The sequence below is a fragment of the Meleagris gallopavo genome, chromosome 6 (assembly GCF_905368555.1).
Source record: "Meleagris gallopavo chromosome 6, MGAL_WU_HG_1.1, whole genome shotgun sequence".
Classification (NCBI taxonomy): Eukaryota; Metazoa; Chordata; class Aves; order Galliformes; family Phasianidae; genus Meleagris; species Meleagris gallopavo.
In genome coordinates this window covers 49354762-49378717 of record NC_139409.1, presented here as the reverse complement: position 1 = coordinate 49378717, position 23956 = coordinate 49354762, and the positions used below count along the sequence as shown (strand labels likewise).

General features: G+C 36.5%; 1 protein-coding gene across 15 annotated transcripts in view; it reads right to left on the bottom strand.

Moving 5' to 3' along the window:
- The window catches only part of SUGCT (succinyl-CoA:glutarate-CoA transferase), a 354560-nt gene that overhangs the window by 282148 nt on the left and 48456 nt on the right, over window positions 1-23956 (bottom strand). For all 15 annotated transcript variants that reach the window (XR_014884043.1, XM_085226688.1, XM_085226689.1 and 12 more), the window contains one exon: window positions 9693-9788. Coding sequence is in view for 14 of the 15 variants with exons in the window: in XM_085226688.1 (XP_085082814.1) it covers window positions 9693-9788 (96 nt within the window). In the remaining variant the exon portion in view is untranslated. The remainder of the gene's footprint in view (window positions 1-9692; window positions 9789-23956) is intronic.

The window sequence follows — 23956 nt, the reverse complement described above, 5'->3', positions numbered from 1 at the left end:
TGTTCTGATGAGAACCACAAATATTAACTTTCAGAATACCAGCTGAAGCGCAAATTGAAGGTTAACCTTGTGTCTGTTTTTATATTTTTATCTAACAAAGAATAGCCTTTTGACTAAAATAATTTAACTTCTACTTTTGACCTCAATAGCATTCTGAAATATAAAATCATACAAGTTGGGTCTTCCATATCTTTGCTGGACAACTTATTTGGAATGAGAGTTCACCACCTGGCAACCCCTCAGAAAAGAAAGGGAACTAGTATGTAAAACTAACGGGTAGAAGTTTGGAAAGCTCACTAAACCCAGTTAGAGCTTTCCTCAAAGAAACCAGAAAAGAGCGCACTGTAGAAAAGCACAATCTAAAAAAAAAAAAAAAAAAAATCTAGAAAGTTTGCTCTAGACAATACGGTGATGAACTGCAGCAATACACCACTAACAAGAAAGTAAAAAGGTGTTTCCTGAATCTAGAACATGTTCCATTTCTTTCCTTCTCCTTAGTAAGTGTGGAGAACCAACTCCTTAGCAAGAACGCAGAACTACTTCAAGGCTTCCAATGAAGAGAAATTGGGATATATACCATCAAAAGTAACCTAGATTGCAGCACAAATTCTAAGTCATGGTTTGAAACTGTGATTGAACACCTGGTGGGAAGGCAGGGCCAGCCCAGGGGAGCTCAGGTGCATGCAGTGTACTTGAGTGACCAGAAGCCAAGATCCAGACCTTTCCAGACCACATTTATGGGTTGGCAGTAGAGATAAGGGTATCTTGCTGAATATCCCTCCCTGCTTCAGGTCTTCCCAAGGTAAGCAGATTTTTTCTTTTGTTTTTATATCCACAGCTGCTACATTTGGACTTATCCTTACTTGCTGCAGCCTAGGAGTTTGCTACTCTGCTATTATTGCTATGCTTTCCATTGCATTATAGCATTACACAGATAGAACTCAACAAAGGTGAGAATGTAGGCTAGATAATATGCTGAGATCTCCTTGGGGCTATAGGTATAGGATTGATTACTCTAGAATAATTCACACAACAAGAGAAAACTCCGGTCATTGAATACGCTGTTTTAAGTGATTGTCAAGAAGCATGGTTTTGTCAAAAAACAGAACTGCTTCAAAATTATCTCTTACCTTTGCCCTTACTACTCTCAATATTAGTAAATTAAAGTCTTGTAGAAAAAAAGTCCTGTTTCTCTTAAAAAGTAAACTATTTTAGTATTAATAGGGGCTTAATAAAAGACAAAGCTTTAGATTACAAATGTCTGCTTTTTACCATCGAGGCTTATTAGGGAAAGTTCACTTAAAAAAATACCCGCTATGGCATCATGCAACGTTATATTTGAATATGGCAAAAGGCAGAAGAAACCACAGTAAAAAGGACTGCAATTTGAAACTCATTTTCATACGTAGATTTAGCACTGAAAAACTTTTGTGGTTTTTATTTTTGTAAGACAACAGGACTTAAACTTCTCAAGTGTATACACTGCTTTTGAAAAACAGAATAGAAGCTATTAAGTCATTCAAAGACTCTTTCAAAAAGTGCTTTCCTTCCATTAAATTCCCAGAAACTGCCTATACACTGGAAGACCATAGCTACTACTGTACTGGGGTCTGTGCATATCATAGTAGTACTGCAATACTGTTAGAGGAAACAACCACACAACAAATTCATTAGCATGTATCAGTCCTAAGGAATTAACTTAATTAAATCTTGCATGACCTGTCAGCTCACTGCAGAAAGGGCCATCCTATAAAGCAGCAATCAGGTTCTACCTTAAATCTTCACTCAGTAGTGCTCAGTACTAAATATACAGAGAGATGTCAAGCAAGCATCATAAACACAAGTAACTTGCAGACTGACCCATTCTGTGAACCTCTCACTGGACACTGTAATCCCTCCCATCAAATAACATGAGAATAAATACTATTTACACAGCAACACCATCAGTTAAATCAGTTCTGAATAGTCACATTCATGCTAACAAAGCACAGATCTCAGGCAGATGCATTAAACGTGAGTAGAAATGCAAGTCTCACAATGAGAGAGAGGAGAAAGCAGCAAGAACAAGAATTTTTGTAAGGAAGTTGATGTATGTGAGAGTTATTTTGCATTCTTGAGGACAATATGCAGGAGTGAGACAATTCCTAATGCAGTTAGGTTTCTGACAGCAGATGGTTCTCTTGGCTGAGCAGTAGTGAAGGTTCTTAATCAGGCCTAGAAGTACAGCAAGCCTTCACACTGCTGAAAGAGAAGCATTACTCCATTACAAGCAAGTTCATAAGCAAGTGTTAATCCCCGTGCAACGCAGCATTTATCATTTTTCATACAAGTGCTCATTCCAAGAGGATTATCACTTCCCCATCCTGCCCTCTGGCTGACTATGCAGGGCAGAGAAATTCTTTATTCCATATGGAAGAGGAGAGGGAAGCTGGAGGAAGCGGTGATCTCTGGCTTCCAGTGCTGCTGTAGCTACTCCAATTTGAACGTGTGAAGAAGCAGAGGCCAATACTCCCGCAGTTGATGTTCAATGAGAGTACAGATGTGGCTTTCCAGAAGCTGTCTAGCAATTAGTGACACATGCCAGACTAGAGAGATAGAGAGGAAGGAGCTCAAGCACGCCTTGCTTATGAACTTACACCTGTACAGATCCCAGCAGCCTACCTGAAGGACTGACTAAATGAACCTCAGATTTGTCTGCTCACACAATTTTATCTAAGCTTGCTTGAATTGGTTCAATTTGAAATATCTTAGATACAACATTTTAGTTTTATAGCTAAGATTTGTGAGTATATAAATCTATTTGTGTGAGTTCATGAGATTCCAGCTGCTTTTCCTAATATATATGCACTCACTCTTCTAGCAAACTGCACTTTGAGGGGTAAAGAGCACACAAAAGAACAAATGTGAAGTGGATTTTATTAGTCACAGAGAAATTCTGCTTTCCTTAGAGACTTACCATCCTTACCTCTATGACCTTATCTCCTTGCAGAACAGTTACAAACTATACACAACTCACCTTGGTGCTCTTTATGAGAGATGCACGTGAAGACGAGTTCTAGGCTAATAAGTGTCACACCCATCACTGGGCAAAACAACAACACAAACATTATTTGTAACATCCCAAACTTATACATGAAATCAGTAGCACAGCATACAAGAACAGCTAATAATGCTGATAATTTGTACCTACCATCCTAAATAGATTCTTAGAAAGGTTGCAACAAAAACTAGATTACATGAATGACATCTAGTGGACATCTCTTTTCATAACAATCCACATTTTCCAACCAAAACTGTCACAAGCTTCACATAATAAAAGCAATCATGTGAGGGTCAGTGTTTGAAGGCTTTTTACTATTATTCGTTTTTGTCTTCATGAAGTTAATATCATCCTTTGGACATGCTTTAATCTGTCCCGTGTCTTAAGACTCAATATCATTCCATAAACCACCAAGCTCCTCAAATTCTTAAGGAAATAGTCTCCAAAAGTTTCTAGGATGGTTGATACTTTGGCAAAGTCCTTACCCATTTTAGTCATTTAAAGTAACTTCTTTGTGCATCATTCACCAATACTGGCCAGAAAAAGCTGATTTGTTGTGCTTGCACATAACCTGTACACCAGATCACAGTGTTTCTAGCTACAACAGCAACACAAACATCCATTTATACATTCAGGATGATTATGGCAAGAATCACTGGGAGGTAATGTTGCATATGCAAGTTTGAGTTCTCTCTCTTTCAGACTGTTTAAACATTTCTGCTTTGAGAGGCTGCACTGTGTTTTACAATGATTGTGAAAAGTACTTTCAGGACAGCAAAAGTGAAGTTTATTCCTCTACTGTTAATCTAACAAGTAGATTAAATATATTCTCTGTGAGCCCTTACATCTTACTCACTCTTTCCAGACCAGCAACAACACGAAGATCAATCTACAGATCAGGGCTCTGTTACCCTTTTCTTCTTAAGGGCTACAACTTGACATGGATATTCTTACTTGTAAATGTTCAGTAACCCTGCAACATGTTTGGAGGCTAACCATGCTGCTGTAATACAGACTAGATCTCTCACCCCACTGATGGAAGAACGTGGAGGAAACAATGAACACTACAGATAAGAGACAAAATTCCTGTGGCATTTCCCTAGAGGAGATAAAAAATGAGATATTAACTACCAGCTATTGTTCCTTAATAATCATATTATATGTAATTTGAATTTGCAGAATACTCTTGAGTTACTCACTAAAAAAAAAAAAAAATACCTTGCAGGCATTGATTAAAGCAGAAAGCCACAGAATTATTTCCTTCAAGAAAAAAAATATATATATATATTTCACGTTTTAAATTAAAAATACATTTCATTTTTATCTGAAAATTACCTGTGTAAAGGTAAGAAGTCATGCTACACAGATACAAGGTGAGTGGCTTTGAAGTGTGACAGGATGGGATATGTATGAACAAAACTAAGTACACCTCACATCATACATTGAGCATGTCTGAAACTGCCCAAGGCAAACCCACTGATTTCCTTTCCAGACAGCAGCTCTGCCTAAGAGAGGCTTGACAACTCATTGAAAGACAACCACCAGAAAGATAACTATATAATGTTATTAGTTTTGACTAACTGGAATTCATTCTTCCTAAGTGAGAACTTTTCCTACATGACATCCCACAGATGATTACTATACCTTTTCACTGACTAAAATGGTAAGGAAACAAACTCTAACTTCCTAACAAGCAAAGGACCCTTATCACAGACAGTGAAACTAAAACACTTACATATTCAGTTTTGCTTTCTTATTTTATAAAATCTCGGATGACAGAGGATTCTCTAGCTTTCTCCCCTATAAGATTAGAAAAAGAAGCCATTCCAAAAATATATATATATATGTACAGGTATGAGTCAAAAAATATCTTGAGGACAACCAAACTGTTCTTTGGAAACTGACTCCGTAAGTGGAGAAAGCATGCTTTCCTGCTTGAGAGCACAAAGTTTCTATTCAGTCAATCTGTGAATACATTTAATTTTCATGACAAATGGGCAATACTTTCAGCAGTGACGTTTCATTACTCTTCACAACAATATAGGACAAGGGGCCCCCAAGGCAGGTTAAAAAGTCCAGACAAATACTAAGTAGATGAGGTTCAGACAGTAAGAAGGGTCATCTTGCATTTCCTGAACCTAGAACTCCCCCCAGAAATCTGTATTTCATTTCTCTCCTTTGGAAAAGTTCCACCTTATCAAGCCACTGCAAACAAGAAAGATTTTCTTCCATTAAATAAATCTAAATTGATTTTAAGAGGAGAGTTTCACACATAAAACAGAAACTTAAAAATAATTCAGGTTCTAATCTTAGTTGAGTTTAATTCCAAGGCACGTTAATTGCAGAGATATCCAAATAAAAACAAATCAAGGCAGAAAGGAAAGTGACTGTACATCTAGGATCTTGTGTGGAATAAGCAGTGTGACATTTCTGAATGACTAAAATTATTTTGCTGCTCTATCCACTACATAAAGTGGATGATTATGAAAAACTCTGAGTTCCTCCACAGCAAAGTTAGTAAAACTGGTACACATACACACCCATGAAAAGCACCTCCACCAGATCAGTTGGGCATATGATAATCTATTGCACTTTTTCCTGTGATGAGACATAAAGAACAAGGGATTTTTGTTGTAAGATTCTCGAACACTACAAGATTCCACAACGAAAGAATGAGATGCAGAACTATAAAAACGATGCCAAGATATTTACATACTATGACTACACTCCTCTTCCCACTACTTTCCTGCCTTTTACTTCATCGGGAACTTATATTTTGGTTTTCATTACATATTTAAACTGAAAGGCCTCACACGAAGCAAATCTTACAGCTAGCACAACAAAGGGCTGACCTTTAGAAAATCTCAGTGATGTTTAGATATAAAAACCATTCATGTTAGGTGTGATTAGTTATGGCATTGCACAGACAATTGATTAAAACAATCATTTGTTTCCTGTCTTGCGATTTCACTTTCTGTGCAGAAGGTTGTGCCCTCTGCACACTCTGAAAATACGAAGGATATTTGAGCAGCTCTTGTGAACGCTAAGAAAAAACTTGGAAGAGTAATAAGATTGTATTTACAGAAGAGAATTTTTGGGTAGGTGGAGAAGAGATTTGTAGGAGCTTGGTCTCGTAGTTTTCAAAGCAACTTTTATCATTACAGCCCAAGAGCAAAAAGTCCATTCTGTTACCTACAAGTTTGCATGCCAAAGTGCTATCCAGGTGGCTGATGGAAGGGCAATAAGCTACCTGTAAACACACTGCTATGAAAGATCCTCTGAGGAGAATTTATCTATTCCCACTGTTCCAACTGGAAAATGAGTGAGTGTACAGATCTCAGCCACGTTACAGGTAAGATAGTTCCTTGGTGAAACCATGAGAATGAGGGAAGACCTTGTCACCCCAAATGAAAGACAGTAACACAACTTTACTTCGCAGCACATTTATGTAAACCGGATGCTTTTAAGCTCCTGATTTCCTTTGGATAATCATGGTGCAGCTGTAGCTAAACAACCTGTCTCATTACAGAAACTTGTTTAAAAAATGTACTAATTGCATTTAAGATACAGACCAGAACTCAAGGTTTGTGTTTGAACATTTGAAGCTAAGTAAATTGGGATCTAGTTACACTCAAGATATTGCTCCTCTTCAGAGGATCAAAGTGGTAGCCTATCGAAGCAAGATATGCTCAAAGCAGATGGTTTTTTTATGAAGGGTTCAGCACTGTAAAAATTAGTTTCTTTTGTAAATTAGAACCTAGATTTCTTCACCTTTGTGGCACATTGCAAAGTTTGCTTCTATTGAAAACTTTTGCAAATTGCTTGGCAAGCTCCATACAGACAGCTTTAGGTGTACCTTGAAAGACATTGTGCACTGAAAAGAAGTTCAATTTTTTTTTTTTTGTGAGTTCTGGTGATGAGCAAGCAGAAATGAAAGCTTCAACATCTCACATGGTTAAAGGAGAACACTATCAGAAAATGAGAAAAAAAAATTAGAAGTATAAAAATCCTTCTCCAAACTCCTCATCTCTTTGGTCAAGGACTTCAAAGGAGCTACGCATCCTGGTAATTTCAGGAAAGAGAAAACCTAGCAGAAAACCTAGTTTTAAATACAAAAAGAAAGGTCAGTCAAGGGTTAACACACCTCAGGAAAAAATTATGCCACTGGAGTAACAGTGAAGAAGTAATGAGGGAATTGGTGGAGTTAAAAATCTAAATACACACACAATGCTAAATTTGGCCCTGTAAACAGAAAAGAAAATGAAGCCATTTGCAAAGATATTCTTGTCAAACTTATGAAATTATAACTCAGTGAACAGTATATGCTGAATGCTATTGTAATTTTTTGATTTTTTTAAACAGAGCACTAGAACACTTACCACGACAATTAAAAAATAATTAAGTACTAACTACATATATTTTAAAACGTTTTCTATGTGTATTTATTTTAGATTTTGGTTTTTTATATTTAAGATTTGGATGCGACTCTGACCAGGCTTCTGTCACAAAAAGATATCACAAATGTCTAGATTTTGCCTTAATGTTTACAAAAGTATATTCCACGATAACCCATACTTCCACAATTTATCATGGTCTGACATTTTTTCAGCAGGATTTCAGGCTCTGCTTCACTTCAAAGTTATAATTCACTACCAACGTGCAAGTACAATCTACAGCAAATGATAATAAATTAAGGTTGAGACCATAGGAAGAAAGGAACAACATTTTGCTATCACATACTTGTTCTGAGTTATATGCAAGTTCAATTTCCTAAAATGTCATATTTATTATTTGAATAAGTCATTCACTTGGCCAAAATACCCTGAAACAAACATTCATAAGAACTAGCATTGTGATAGTCACATATTAATTCAGTAAGCAAAAGACAATATATTCAATAACTATGACAGGGGGTGACTGTCAAGTTACAGAGTTTTGTTCTAAAACTATATGGCAAATGAGCTCTGGAAGCACCTATAAATGCAATATAATCACAACAGTGAAGATTAGTTCAAATTTCTAATGTTTAACTTAACTCTCAAAGTAAAGTGAGAAAGAAACTCTAGAAAGCACAATTAAATTTAAAGTCACCATCAAAATTACAGCCATGCTAGCTCATACAAAGTTAAGAGTCAAGCCACAAGAGAACAACAGCAAAAGGTACTAAAAGGATCCAAGCTTCATTTATTCAACCAAACGCAGTATGGTGAAGACAAAATGTTTTGTTTAGTCGGGTTTTTGGTTTTGCTTACACAAACTTCAGACACTTCAGGTCTGTTTTGTACTTTCAACATACCAAAGTTCAAAAAGGGGTAACACCAAAAGGTCACATTACGGAAACGTGGAACAACTTGTGTAGTGGATGCTTGGTAAGGCTGGGTCACGTTGCACTACACAGCATGCAGAGCTGGTCCTAAAAAATATGGACATCCTGCTGTGCTCACCAGAGCAACAGTAGTACACCTGAGATAGGAACACTGCAGGATCAAAATCAGCCTTGCAGAAACAGCCACATCATCTCAACATCTCCCAGAGAGAATTTGCAATCTCTCTAGCTGGTGCAAAAATTGCTATTAACTAGGCAGTGACATGTACAAAAAAAAAAAAAAGAAAAAAGTCTCCTGGTTCAAGTAGGCAAAGTCTTTACAAAAAGAACTGATTTGCATTTTATAGCTGAGAAGGCCTGCCCTTGATGTTTGCCATGGAGTTCCTCTCATTTTCTACCAAGAAAGATACTGAGTGCTGTGCAGATGCCAGCTTTCCCAGACAAATACTGGGAACTATCCCTATCAAGATTTAAAGGAGTCTAGCCAGAAATGAAAAAATCCAGACTCTGCCTAGCTGGATGCAAACATGAGTTTTGATAACAAATGCCAAAAACTATGAAAAAAAAGAATAGACTGATTAAGTATATATGCCCAGATCTCCCTAAGCTAGTACAACCTTCATCAAGACAACCAAACGATTAGCTAGAAAAGAACAAAATTTTGTTTACTTGAAGAGTTTCCCATACTAGCCAGAACATAAAGCTTGCAGCAAATTTTTTTCCTCTGCTTGTTTATATGATGAAGGTCATGTTATTTTAAGGAATTACAGCCTTTCATTAGATGTAGCAGGCTATGAATTCCATTGTGGACATTGGAGGTCTGGTAAATTCTTTTTCTAACCTGTTGTCTGAGTGAGCACTAGCGACTTGCAGGAAACTCAGTGGAAAACGTCTAATTTACAGCAACTCTTTGACTTCCACAGCCACTTAAGATTGTTCTTGGAAACTCACGAGGTAAAAATAAGTCAGAGACAAAAAAAAAAAAATCAGTTTGTGACTGGTATGAAAGTCAGATCATCCTTAAAACGAAAAAAACAAACCTGCTTTCTCTGTCAGATGAAAAAAATCTAGTCACCATGTTAGCTTTAAAGTCATCCAATTTCATTAAACCCTTTTGATCTATTTCAGTGTTCTGTTACTAATCTACTGCTGACGAAGAAATATGCAAAATGCTGAAACTACAATGAACAACAGAACCTTGTCCTACCTAGACTCAGATACATTACAGAATACAGCAGGTCATGGGAAAAGTCAGTCAGTTCTCAATCTCATAATACATAAAATCATGAATTTCAAAAAAGAGAATAAACCCAATGCTTTGTTTACCTGATATGGAACAATACTGCCATGAGCTGTACCCCAGCGTTTAGCTTCAATTTTGCAGTTCAGGTAATTAGCTGCTACATGAGTAAGACATGCAACCTGGAAATAGGGAAAAATAATAAAGTATTAAAAAAAATGCAAAGTTCACCAGAAACTTCTTTAAGATTTGTGTACTTGAATGTCATTGTCTACATAAGGTAAAATATTTTATGTCACAAAAGCATCTTTTACATCGCATATTATGAATAGCTTGAAAAAGATATGAAAGTGATTAAGAAAAACTCAAAGTAAAAAAAAAAAAAAAATAGTTTTCCATAACACTAGTAATGCCATGCAAATCTAGCATTAAACTGCCTTTAAGAAATAAGGCAGTATTACCCTAAACATTTTGCAGAACAGTCAACAGGCACAAAGTGTCTTGTCCAAATTTTAAAGGGAAAAAGCAGCACAATGAATTTGTAAGCTAGATCTCCCATTTCCTGAACCTCAGACCCATGCTTAAATCACAGACATTTTCCTCAGTCACAAGATCTTTGTTTTCTCCTGTTCTCCTTCAAGTTACAGAAACTATTTGAGAATTCTTCAACTCCCACATATCCTGCAACATGAAGAGGTAGGTCATTTGACACTAGGAGATAAGGAATGAGTTATCAAGTTAATAGTAAGACAGACAAAACCAGTAGAAGACTGTCTGAAAAATATAGCATGCAAACTGTAGTAATCATAATATCAAGGGTAAACATTTTGTAAAGCACAAATATATCTTAGGAAAAGAATGAAAACTTATGATGCAGTACTGCATGAAATCAGTAGTTCTGCCATAGTCACTGTCAGATTCTTCATCACTATTTCTTTGGGAGAACTGTGTGGGACTGTATCTGAAGCCAAGTAACACATCAAAGCATTAAAATTAGGTTCTCACTAATTCATCAGATGATGCATTTGTTTCACACTTGAATACTTGTGAAATACTTGTGAAAGTAAAATTGCTTGCTTTCACGGTAGGCTGATTTTTTTTTCCCCAAAAAAGATTTAATTCTATCTAGAGGAGATATCTGAAACTTCATACAATGACCAGTGTTTACACTGTTTGTCACTACTAGTCTACATCAAAATGCAGAGCAATTAATTTAAAGTCCACCAGTAATGTGTGCATGGTATCGGAATCCCTTAAAAAAAAATCATTTTCCCTTCCTTCCTTCATGTGCTCTGAAAAGGCAACATGAGTGCATCAGTTCCATATTTAAAGCAAATATATAATGGTAAGTCAAGTTTATGTTGGTTCAGACTGGCAGAAAACCTAGGAAGATGTACAGCAAGTGATAATTTAACTGCTTCTGAAACACTACTAACTAGAAATACAACACTATTCCTGAGAACTGTTGGAAAACACTTTATAGCTGTGTTTCAGCTGCAGCTTATTATATCAGTGTCACTTCATTCAGTCTTCTCTAGCCCTCAGTAGGAGATCCGCTGGAAAATCTCAGCAATAAAGGAAATGGACCTGTGAAGTATGTAGAAAGGACTTTTCCTTCTCGTTTGCAACTTTCCTTGGTAACACAGAATGAAACACTCTATTATTACAGTTAGATGAGTCACAAAAGCGTATTTATTTATTAATAACATATATCCTAATCTCATTGTTCCTTTCATTTTTCAATCTGAGGTAACACCACAGTGATATTTTTCTACCACAGCAAACGGTTATGCAATGATGACAAAATTCATACTATATTAATTGCAAGATGTTGTTCTTAGTTGTGTGCAGCGCTACACATTTCACCTATGGATAAGAAGCATCCACTACAACAGGCTAAGACACAAGAGCACCCTGTCTATTTAGCTCTTCCCACTTTAGGATGGAAATGTTAGATAAATCTGAATTGTGAGAAGGACATAGTGAATTGAAACTGTGCAAATCAGAAATCCTACCACATTAATAACAGATTCAATCAAGTTGAGATGTCATTCCCTTACTTGCTCTCTATGCTGTAGAAACAGATGTTCTGCAAGAAAAATTCTAACCTTAAAATAATACATATTTCTAGCAGCTTTGCAAATTGTTTGAGATGTATGTCATTCTTTTAACAGTGGAAAACAAAGAGGTACACATTTCTCCAACGCACTTGTACCCAATACAATAGAAAAAAAAGATTTAAAACACAGCATTCACTGGGCACTGGAATTGCACCCCTAAAGGCTTGTTTCAGAAGCAGCAGCCAGCAAATACCAGGGAAGTCAGAAGGTTGTCAAAGACTGTGCATGTGTAGAACTAAAAGTTGCGTGGAGCATGTCAAGGCCTCAGTCTGAAAAACATCTCCCTTTCAGTCAATGTGTTCATCTTTTGCTTTAATACACGCATCTACATATCTTGCTGAAATTGTTTACAATTTTTCTTCAGTAAATCACGAAGAAAGAAGGCTTCAAGTTCCTTCTGAATTTCTTCTGAGTTGCATACCTTCTTTCCAGTCAAATTACCCACCCAAAAGGAAGTATTATTTTTATTATCATCATTATTATACAAATAAACTTCTATTGACCACATCAAAGCAAGTATTTCAGTACTTCGTGTTTTATGCATACACATACTTAGTTGAGTAAACTTTGTGGCATTTTGCCCCATTAGCAGTAATTGTCTAATGAATTTAGCAGACTAGAACACTTGCTGCTATTCCTCCAGTCTCATGAAAGTCTTATAACAGTTCCAGGAATACTCTGTTTTTCCTTTCTTTCTTTTCCTGGCTCATTTCATTCCCCTTGATCTCATCAAGGCTTTATGCTCACTGACATAACACTATCTACAAGATCTTCCAGCACTAATGCTTTACGTCCTTAATAAGAAACCCAGAACTTACCCGTCTATGTCTTACAGTTAAGCAACTTCTAACTAAAGGCACTATAAATGACAACTCAAAAAACATTTCTACAGATATGATATCCCCCATAGAGATATTGTTAACAAAACCAGTATTTCTCCAAACTCCCCTGTATTTCAAGACTCAGAAAAGATCTCACAGCTTAGAGGCAATTTCTGCACAGAACAGCTACAGCTTAACTTCTCAAACTGAAGATTGATCTGTATTACCTGTTCAGTTATAGATTTTTAAATATAGGTTTAAACCTTTTCTTGAATCATCTCTTTTTCAGTAATAAGAGATCCATAAAAGTAACCTTTGGACTGGTAACATTAAAGCATATCTAATACAGTAATACAGACATCTCTGTATTCATTTGCTTGCAGAGGCAGATTACATACGTAAATACGTATAATCACATCTCCACAGATAAGCATCTCTCTATTTCACATCAGTAAAAGCAACACACATTAAGATTCCTTTCTGATATTACTCTTGACAGCCAAATCACACATTTGTTATATACTTACCTAAACCAGAACAAAAAGAGACCTGCATTGAAGTCTGAAAAGTTATGCTCAGACTATAGCAGAATCAGACAGATGGGAAGCAAGATATCAAGACCCACAAGGTGAACAGACAAAGAAAAGAGACAGAATTTCAAAAGATTTTTTTCAAGATAGCACATCAAACAATTTATTACAATGAGTTCACTGAGTCGGTCCATCATTTATTTATGTGCAAGCAAGTATACACGAACAACAAGAGACAGTAACTGTAAAGAGGAGGAAAAAACATTTTAATTAGATTTGTTACTTTCTTCACTCTCCAACGTTGCGTCTATTTCACTATGTACCTTAAGATGGTGGTTCTTATTCAAGTTGATGCATATTTTTTCTCATTTTTATTTGCTTTTTCTTAGGGAGGACATGTAAGTTTTCAGGAACTTAGAGAGAGGTGTTTTACAGCAGTAAAGATCATTATTTTACAATATACTATGAAACTAGTAACCCAAATATTAAAGCTCTGTCAGGAAAAACCATCCTGAAAACATCCTGGCCTTATATTGTTGAAAGGCCAGTCACCTTCCATAGAAGAGGCCTCAACATTGCCACGAGCTGTGGGTGAGCATTACCTTATACCTGGGCAGATAAGGGACTGAAGTTTAGCCTGAAGCTTAGAGCTCAGCAGGAACTTAAAAACCACATGAGTGCACCATACATCCGTATGTCAGGCAGACAGTCCTGCTTGCAAGTACACAAAGTCACTGCCAACAAAGAGGAAGGTATTAGGAATTCATCATTAGTGTCCCTACCTCTGTGCAAAGAAGGAGATCCAACTTCACTCTGAATTCCAAATTTGAATTCCTAACTGTCCTGTATTATTTCCTCTCTCTTTCCATAGCCTGTAGTGCTGCAGTTGCTTTCAATTTGTGTTTTGCAGAGCAAAAATTTGCAAATTCCATAAATGACTTTGAAGAGGCCTGTGAAAGGAACCTGAAAATGCAAGACCACGATCACGTAACCTAAGTTTGCTGTCAAAGAGTCTCTACCTGTTCAAAAAAAATGTCTACGGTCACATTACGAACACCAGCAGTCTGGGTGAAAACAGTTTTCTTTCTGCTTGTGCTGACTCTTTGAATGTGAACATCCATTAACTGATTGCAAGTTCCTTCTCCACAAAATAAAACTCCTGGCATGGAAGTACCAGCACATGGAATAATCCCAAATCCACAAATACAACTGCATAAAGAGGAAATCAAATCCTTACTGACCAATAGCTACAAGTCTAGAATAGATTTCATAGTAGGATCTATTTTAGGGTATTCAACTCAGACACTTAAGAAGGTACCCAAAACTGTGCCAATAATCACATGCAGTTTATGAGACTCACTGATGAAAGATAACCATTTGATAGAATAGCTCTTTTAGAAATGATGGCATGCAGTAAATCACATTCACATTTATTAAGTAATAAGATTATTAAGTAAATCACATTCATAATTTATTAAGCATTAGGGAATGCTTAATAAACTAATAACAATAAAAATACTATAAAAACCACAAGCAATAAGAAAACAAAGTATTTGAAAACCCTATCTTAGGCATGAGACATGAATTTTCAGCAGGTAAAAAAATAAAAGATCAAAACAAGCTCAAGTTGACACAGCAGCACACTGAAATACTTTAGTACAAGAATGTCTAAAAACTAGATTTGCTTTATTAAAAAGCTTTCAACTCATAAATACAGAGATACAGATACATGAGATACAGAAACAAGATGCTTTTGCATAGCAGAGAACTGAGTCCAGTAGAATGCATCAACAGGAAAAAGAATCAATGAATGATTTTTTTAACTAGCTATTTAGAGCTAGAGAAGACCAGAATGAACATTTCTGTGCTTCTCACAGCTATAGCATCCAGCTGAGACCTCTTAATTACAATTCAATTAGTATTAACAACAGCAAAGACTTGATATAACTAATAGATATAGGACCTGAAATTTCAAAAACAATTATTCAACACAGTTCCAAGCAAAAGTAAGTGGCAAAGGAACTCCTATCTCCTTAGTCCCCACTGCAAATATATATATCACTTAAAAGAATTTTAGGTGCAGCATCAGAAATAAAAATCTTGATCATATAAACTAATAGCACTGACATGAAAGAGGAAAAAAATACTTTTGTAAAGCTGAAGAATTGAGTATGTTTAAAAAAGAAAGATCTGTTTTCTTAATTAAAGCCACATTTCAATTATCTTTTCCTGAAAAAGCAAATAAAGTTACCATTTCAATGGTAAGGTACTGGAAGAACTTATGAGACACTGGAACAGGTTACCTACTGTTGTGGCTTATGCCCCAAACCCTGGAGACTTTCAAGGTGAGGCTAGTTAAGGCCCTAGGCATCCTGATCTAGGTGCTCCTGGCCATTGCAGGGGAGTTGGACTAGATGGTCTTCATAGGCCTCTTCCAACACTTAAGATTCTATGATTAGTTCTTATTTCAGCTTCATAGTAACAGTTCTAAGGAATCAGTAACTCAAAAAAAAAAAAAAAAAAAACACCAAAGAGATTACTGAACAACTTTCAAACACTTATTTGATAGGGGAAGTAGTATGTGACCTTCTGACTTTTTAATTAAGTACCTACTATTTAAATATTTACAGCTAACTTTTAAGGAAAAATGCAGCCCAAATACTCCACCAAATCTCCTAGAGAATCCCTGTTGGCCTTTATGAACACCACATGTCCTGCATATTGCACATGCTGCCATCTTGGGTTCCTTTCAAAAGGCAGTTCCTTAAAACAAGGGTGATTCATCCCCTGAATTTCAAGTTTCCACTCCAAAGAATGAAGACATTGAGTTTCTCAGGAGGGGGAAAAAAAAAAAAAAAAAAAAAAAAAAACCATCAACATATTTTCCCATAGCTAGTTACTGGAAACAGATGAATCACTTTAACAGTAACTTTAAAAAACAAATCAATTTTTGGCAATTCCAGGACATAAAAAATTCAGCCAAAACAGTTAAAACTTTGGCAAAGTTGTTAGCAACTGAAACCAGACTCTGATAACAGACATATATCAGACAACCTTAACAATAATTGACACTTCTAAAATCATTTTCTCATTTCCCCACCTTCTATGAAGGAAGAATATATAATAAATGCATTATCTTCTATGTTTTACACCGTTATGCTAAGACCATGAAAAATGGAACGTACAAAAAGTTTATTTTGCTACATCTTACACATTTTTAAAATACTGTAATACATTTTTTAATATTATTTCTTAATTGTAGCACTTCCCACTAAGAACCTATGATTTAACATGAATTATAACTTAAAATACTTAAGGCTTAATTCTATTGGTGCTGGCTGTATTTCATTCTCTGTTTAGAAGAAGCACAAACCAAATTCCTAGTGTGGCTTCTACCCATGCAAAGAACTGCAAGCATACTTGCAAAGAACAGAGCAATCTGAGCTTAAAAGCTGTAGCTGAATATGATGGTTGAGGAAAAAAAGAGCAAAACGTGCAAAAAAAAATTCCAAACAGACTTTGCTTATATACAAACTAATTACCTGTGAGAACAGGCAACAAAATAACTTCAGTGATTTTCTTCTTAATTGCAACAGGGTAGTTAGTACCTAGAGGCTCCAATTTGGACTCCACACACACTTTGCTAAGGATTCTGTTTCACTGAATCAGTAAGAAAGATGGTTTTCCTTGCTAAGCTGCCAACACCCAGAAGGAGCTGTATTAAAGCACTTCTCATTTTTCATCTTATGATTAGAAACAGTGCCACGTACAAGGGAAAGCATGCATACATCTAATTAGCATCTACAGTGCTACGCTAGTGCATCTATAGCACTCATCTTCACCTCATCAGCACTTACAGAGAAAAATTAAAAAGCATGACTTCTGATGAAGCCATTATTACCCACTCTGCACATTATCATCCATCCATAGAAACAACGGTAGCTTCAGTAGCTTTAGATTGGTTTTTAAACTTCTCATTTGGTACGTTGAAATGAGCCTTGTGTACTTGAGAAGCAAATACTCCACATTGCTACTAACACAGTCAGATCTCTACTGGTTGTAACAGCCTCCACCGTTGTTCAACCTTCTGCCACACCTGGCCCACAGCGAGTGAAGAAAAACTGTCTTAGGCCACATAAAATATTTAATTACTGTAAGTAAAAAATATTGCATTGACTATAGCATATTTAAGTGAGCAACAAAATCTTTTTTTAATAAATCTTATATTAAAACTTTAAAAAAGTAGGCTACAAAAACAGAAGGCTGGACACGTATGGACCAGTGACAAAAATCAAGGTTTTCAGGACAGCTGAATTTTACTGAGAGTCTCTCTTAAACTAGTCCAGAACACAACAGTACCTAAGGCACTTGCAGAAATACTGATATTTCCTAAAAATGAGTGTTCTTTCAAATACTAAATCAGTTAAGTACTGCAGCAACAGTAGAAAATACTAGGAAATATCAGATTATTAATACTGGAACATGAAGACAGTGGAGATCAATCATCCTGGTTTGTTTAAGAAACATACCATTTTGTCATGCAACTTCCCTCGCAGAATGATTCAGAAGCCTATCCATAACTTTTACTCCTTTAATACAAAATAGCCATTCTGTTGTACAAAAAGAGATTGAAAAGATTAAGGAGAAAACACACAGTCAGAACTTCCACACACAGAAGCTACATCAAGCAGATGTTTGCTCCGGATGAAGTTTTAGAATTTTGGTTGGAAATAAGGAAAAAGCCTTTTACAGTGAGGGTGGTGAGGCACTGGAACAGGAAGATAGGGAGTAGAAATTATGTACAATAATATTACTTCAGTAGAGCAATACCAGTATTTTAGTTTTGTACTTTTAACACCACAAGGTTTTTGGACACTGCCCATTAATTGCTTATGTGTTAATGGACTACAAGGATGATACAAGAAGCAAACTTGTGGAACTGAATGAAATAGCACAAGTTTGAATGCACAAGATAAACGTTGCAAAGTTAGAAAAATAAAATTAACAAGTTCATTTGTTCACGTTGTTTTTAATGTAATGTTGCCTGCAACACAAATGGGGTTAACTTATGCAGTTGTTAAGCCATATATAAGTTAAAAAGAAACATTGTCCAAAGTTTTATTCAATTGGAAAGATAAATGAGTGAGCACTATCAATGCACCTGGAGTCAAAACATGGCATTTCTGCATAACATTTTAAATAGTGACAAGTTTGCACATCTCTTTCTGAAAATGTGTCCTTATTAGATTTAGAAAATTTAACCAGTACAAAAAAAATTAAGTATGCTTGAATAAAGTATTTCCATATAATTTTCATCATAGAAATCTAGTACTACAAATATTCATTCCAAAGAAGGCAAGGCATTTTTACAAATAGCTAAACTCTGCCTTTTTAGGCAGAGATGTATATCCTGCAGTACAGAATAACCCCAGACTAATTCAGGCACTTGTCCTGCACCATCATGGTGGCAGCCCTTCCCTGTCATCTCAGCCCAGCTCAGCTCCAGGCATGCTCCCGTCATTCAGCAACAACCAACATACCAGAATACTATCAACAGTGTTTTGGCTGAAACCAGGATAGCTTGCAGTTTACTTAAGAGCTAGAAATGATAACATACAGAATGATAGAAACATGGAGAAATATGGTCATGGCAGCCAAAATCCCATCCGTCCAATAAGTAGTAATTAGTGCCAATTTGTACCATCATTCTCCTTTATTTCACTTTATTAAATAAAAAAGTGAATCAAAGCTATCTGAGATGGTCACACAAAGCACTGCTCAAACCTTAGTTACCATTCCATCAGTGTACACAAAAGTGACAGGCTTGTGAAGGCTTATTAGACCTTATTAGAGGCTCAACAGCACACTGAAATCACTAATTTTACTTAATTACAATTCTTCAGTAACATAAAATTGAAACCTGTTCCATCAAAATTACAGCTCTTCAACTTGCTTTGCAAAAAAGTCTTGAAAGACCCTATCCAAATCAGACCAACGTAGAGAGCAACTTCTAAGAACTTCAGCGAATTCAGAGGTGAGTTTTAAGGATATCAGTCATAGAATCATAGGAAGGTTTACAATGGAAGGGATCTTAAAGGCCCTCAAGCTCCAACCTCATGGGAGGGACACCTCCTTCTAGATCAAATTGCCCAGGGCTTCACCCAACCCAGCCTTGAAGACTTCTAGGGCTGCACTTCCATAGCTTTTCTAGGCAGTAGAAAAGGCATTTTAGCCTGTGCCTGTATCTCACCACCTTCACGGTGAAGAATTTTATCCTAACATTTTATCTAAACCTATCTTCCTTCAGTTTAAAGTCACTACCCCCATCCTATTGCTACATGTCTTTGTAAAAAGCCCCTCCTATCTTACCTGTAGGCCCTTGTTGCGGTTTAACCTGGCAGGTGGCTCAGCACCACACAGTTGTTTGCTCACTCCACCCCCTCCTATTAGGATGGGTGGGGGGGAAAAAAAAAAAAAAAAAAAAAAATCAGAAAAAAAATGAAATACAACTTGTGAGTTGAGATAAAAACTATTCATTAAGATAAAGAGAGAAAATGCATCTGTGTATACATATAACAAGCAATGCACAAGCAATCGTTCACCATCTGCCAACCAATGTCCAGCTAGTTCCTGAGCAGTGGAAGGAAGCCCAATGAACTCCCATCTTTTCCACGCTTTCCTTCTACATGATGTCATGTGACACAGAATATCCCTTTAGCTGGTTCAGATCTCCTGCCCTGATTGTCTCCCCTCCAGTTCTTTGTGCCCCCTTAGCCTCTCACTGGTAGGGCAGTAGAAGAAGCTGAGAAAACTGGGACAGCCTTGGCTCTGTACAGCACTGCTCAGCAACAACTAGAAACATCAGTGTGCTACCATAGCTGTTTTTCTCCTAAAACCAAAATATAGCATCACACCAGGGGCTATGAAGAACAACCCTATGCTAGGCAAAACAAGGATGCTCCTTTGGTTACTGGTGCATCAGATCCCTGTCTTCCTTAGATTGACCAGCTGTAATTCCCCCTGCCTCACAGCCTTCTGATAATCCTCCTGGCTTCCTCTGGAGGTGGTTACACAGGCCTATGCCCTTCTTGTGCTGGAGATCTCAGAGCCACACGCAGTACTGCAGGCAGGTTCTGTGCTTACCCTGCTATGCTTGCTTATATCTTTATCATATACTTCAAAACATCCAGGATATCCTTTTTCTCCTAATACTTAGCATGATTCTGAAATGTGATCTGTTGGCAATTAAGTGCAATAAGCATCTTGATACCATTTCCAAAGTCATATCCATATTCAAAGGTTATCTAAATAATAATCCTATTAAAAGAAATATCTTCCTTTGTTTTCAGATTCTCTCCCTTACCCATTCCAGATAGTTGTTTTTATCTTTCCTATGTACTAAAGGGACATATATTTTTCTACGTACCTCCTAGTCCTAATCTACAACTCAGGAAAATGAAGCTGCAAGACATTCAGACTTTGTTTCATTAGCACAATAAATAATTGCAGCAAAGACAAAAATATGAAGACTTCACTGTCAAGTAGCAAATGAAGAGGACATTTCCCTTGCAATCTGGCTAAGAATTCTGTTTACGGAGCAAAAAAAGCCATCAAATCTGAAAACCAATTGGAGTATAACATTCCAGCAACTAATTAATCATTAGAAGTCACAACACATTCCAAAGAGACCAATATGAAATAAAGTTACTGTCATATTACTATGGCCTACAGGCCTACTTCAATGACGTTCTGGCTACTTAAAACTCTGAGGGATAATGTCTGCTCTGTATTAAGCTCAGACCCTCAAGTGAAATTTTGGAGAATAATAGCCAAGAGAAGTGCCTGATGCATAACATACAATCTAAAGAGACGATCATGTTAGTTTAGACTTGGTTATATTTCCATATCAGAGCTGCGTAGTAAAAAAATGTCTCCATTCAAAGCACACCCACTTTTCTTACATGACAGAACATTATGTTTTGCAAGATGGCTCCTGAAATCACCAGAAACAACGACCACTAGAAAAGCAGATTTACCTTATTGTAACAGCAGCAAGAGCTGTACAATGAGACAACGAGATGTTACAAAAAGAAGAATGCTCACAAATCTCTAAAAATCTAGGCTTGCAGAAAAACTCCAAAAGGAGAAAACTCCAGCAAGAGATCCTTCTCCAGTGTCCCCTTAAATGAGGTTCAAGAGAGATGGAGCCAGACTCCTCCCCTTATAATCACACAGGTGAATTACCTCCATCTGTGCTCCCAGGGCTGACTGGTTCTCTTCTTCCAGGTGCTCAATCAGTGGTTCAGGACTTGACTCAGCAGTTCCTATACATTTACGTATTCAAAAAGCTTATAACTCAGCAGGTAGAAAAGCAATACATTACTGCCAAGATACCTGCACAGTGTTTGAGTTCCACAACTGCTATTTCTCAGACAGCTTACTGCTGTATGATGCCATATGTGACCTCCAGGCAGCATGTAATCAGTGTCACTTTCAAATATAACTAGCAGTTTGTAAAAGACATGTCACAAAAACTTTTAATGGAGACCACGCTAAGCACTTGAAATAGATATACCTTAAACAGATGCATTTTGGGAAAAAGTGATCCAGAAGCCCAAAAATTATTAGATTCTAAACCTCAATGTTTTCTGAATAAACTGTCAAACATGAGCCAGAGATACGATGTAGAAAATAACTCATGCCAATTTTCTAGGGTCACTTTAAAATTTGAAGATGAAGTTTCCTTTAAAAAATTCAAATTAAAACCTAATAATCAGAAGCACAGAAATGTCTGATGAACAATTATATAACACAAACAATATTAATTGCATTATCCTGTTTGTGGAATCAGCAAAAACAATGCAGTCCAAAACTGCAGAAATGTTAAATGTAAAATACTTGCATATTTTCAGTCCAAGAGAAACCAACTTATTACAGTATTTGCTGGAGCCTGGTTGCAATTAAATACAGGAAGGATATTAAAACTTCCAAGAGATTTTTTTTTTTTTTTCAAGCCACAACAGAAGAAAAAGAGCAATTGCATAATTGGAACCAAATCCAAAACCCACTTCCTTCTTATTTACTAGCATCATCTAAAGGACATTGTTTTGATGCTGACGCTGAAAGGTCTGGAGCTGACAACTGTAAATCATCTGAAAGCCAAAAGTTTCAAAGGAACTATATGACACGGGTTAAAAGTTTATAGATGATAGATACAGAAAGTTAGTGCAAAACCACATCCCAGCGGTCACTGCACCTCCTCAATAAAATTCTAGAATTCTGTTTTGTTGTACAGAAAGAAATTTTATTTTATAGTCACAAACTGGCATAGAGCAATTGGACAGAACTGTTTGATATGTAACATTTGAAATAAATGTCTTTTTAATATTCTAACAATAACAATTTTAAGAGACCAGGATTTCATTTATCAGATACTTTTTCTGTACAAACCAGAAAAATAATGAACTAACTTGCCATTCAGAGGGAAAATTCTTTAAAAAGCTGAATTCACTTCAGTGCCCTTTGTCACGAGCATATCTGTGCAGGGAATTAACATCAAAAGCAACACCCTACAAAAAAAAAAAAAAAAAAAGAAAGCTGCTTGCTTTTCTATAAAGCATGTAGAAAAGTGATAGCAGAGACAGAAATGGGCATGCACATACTTAGGACTTTCCCTATAAAATGATCCAGTTGTTGTTCAGGGATTTCAATCTATTTAAGAACTTTAACTCCTGGAAGTTGTTTTTTTCTTTTTTTTTCTTTTTCTTTTTTCCCCCCCTCCCTTCACCCCCAGCTAGATCAGGCTGCCCAGAGCACCATCCAGCCTGACATTCAATACTTCCAGAGATGGGGCATCCATAACTTCTCTGGGCAGCCTGCTCCGATGCCTCACCACCAGTGAATAGTTTCTTCCTCATACCTAATCTAAATACACCCTCCTTTAGTTTAAAGCCATTACCTCTTGTCCTATCACCACACTCACTAATAGTCTCCTGCTTTCCTGTAGGCTCCCTTTAAGTAGTGGAAGGCAGCAACAAAAAATGACTTCTAAAAGCCCTTAATAATGCTCAAGGAATATATTATACACTTACTATGGAGAGATAGATATTATTTATAGACAGGTATTATTTATAAGATGCTTTATATGTTCATATACACTCATATATTTATTTATTTATGTACATAACCTTGTGTCAGAACTCCCAGTTCAGGTGAAAGGATGGACAAAAGGACAAGCATATGAGCTCAGTGCATGAAACACTGACAGAAGCAACAAGTTTCATATACATCCCTGCTCTCCTAACTGAATAGCAGGACATTACAGCAGCACTTTCGTTCAACAGACAGAAAAAAAAGATTTTTTTTTCTCACTAAAAATGACCATACTCCAGTGAAACTCACACTGGAGGAGAAGCAGCGTTTCTTTGGCAATGAGATCACACAATCAACAGCAACAAGATCAAACTAAAAATCTACAGTTTCAGGTTCCTGGTTTTGATGGTTTCCGTGAGAGATTCCAAAGACTCACTCTTTATAAAGACCCAACACACGAGGAAGACCTTGCCTTCGATATCTCAGCTTGGTATGTCAAACCATAATCCCCCTGAACAACCCGACTGTACCACAGTAATTGTCAAACTTTCCTCCTAAAACATTGCCAACAGAAGCATTGAGAGCAATTTTTCTTACACTGATTACTTAGATTTTCTTCTACCGGTTCTTTTCTCATCTTTGATGACATTGACCTTTCAAGATTTACAAGTAAACAATAGGGTTTTTTGTTTGTTTGTTTGTTTGTTTTTAAAGAAGAAAACAAACCAGGATAACTAGAAGACAAGATGTTCCCAGAGAGACTTGGCTGTCAGCTACATTTTTCTTC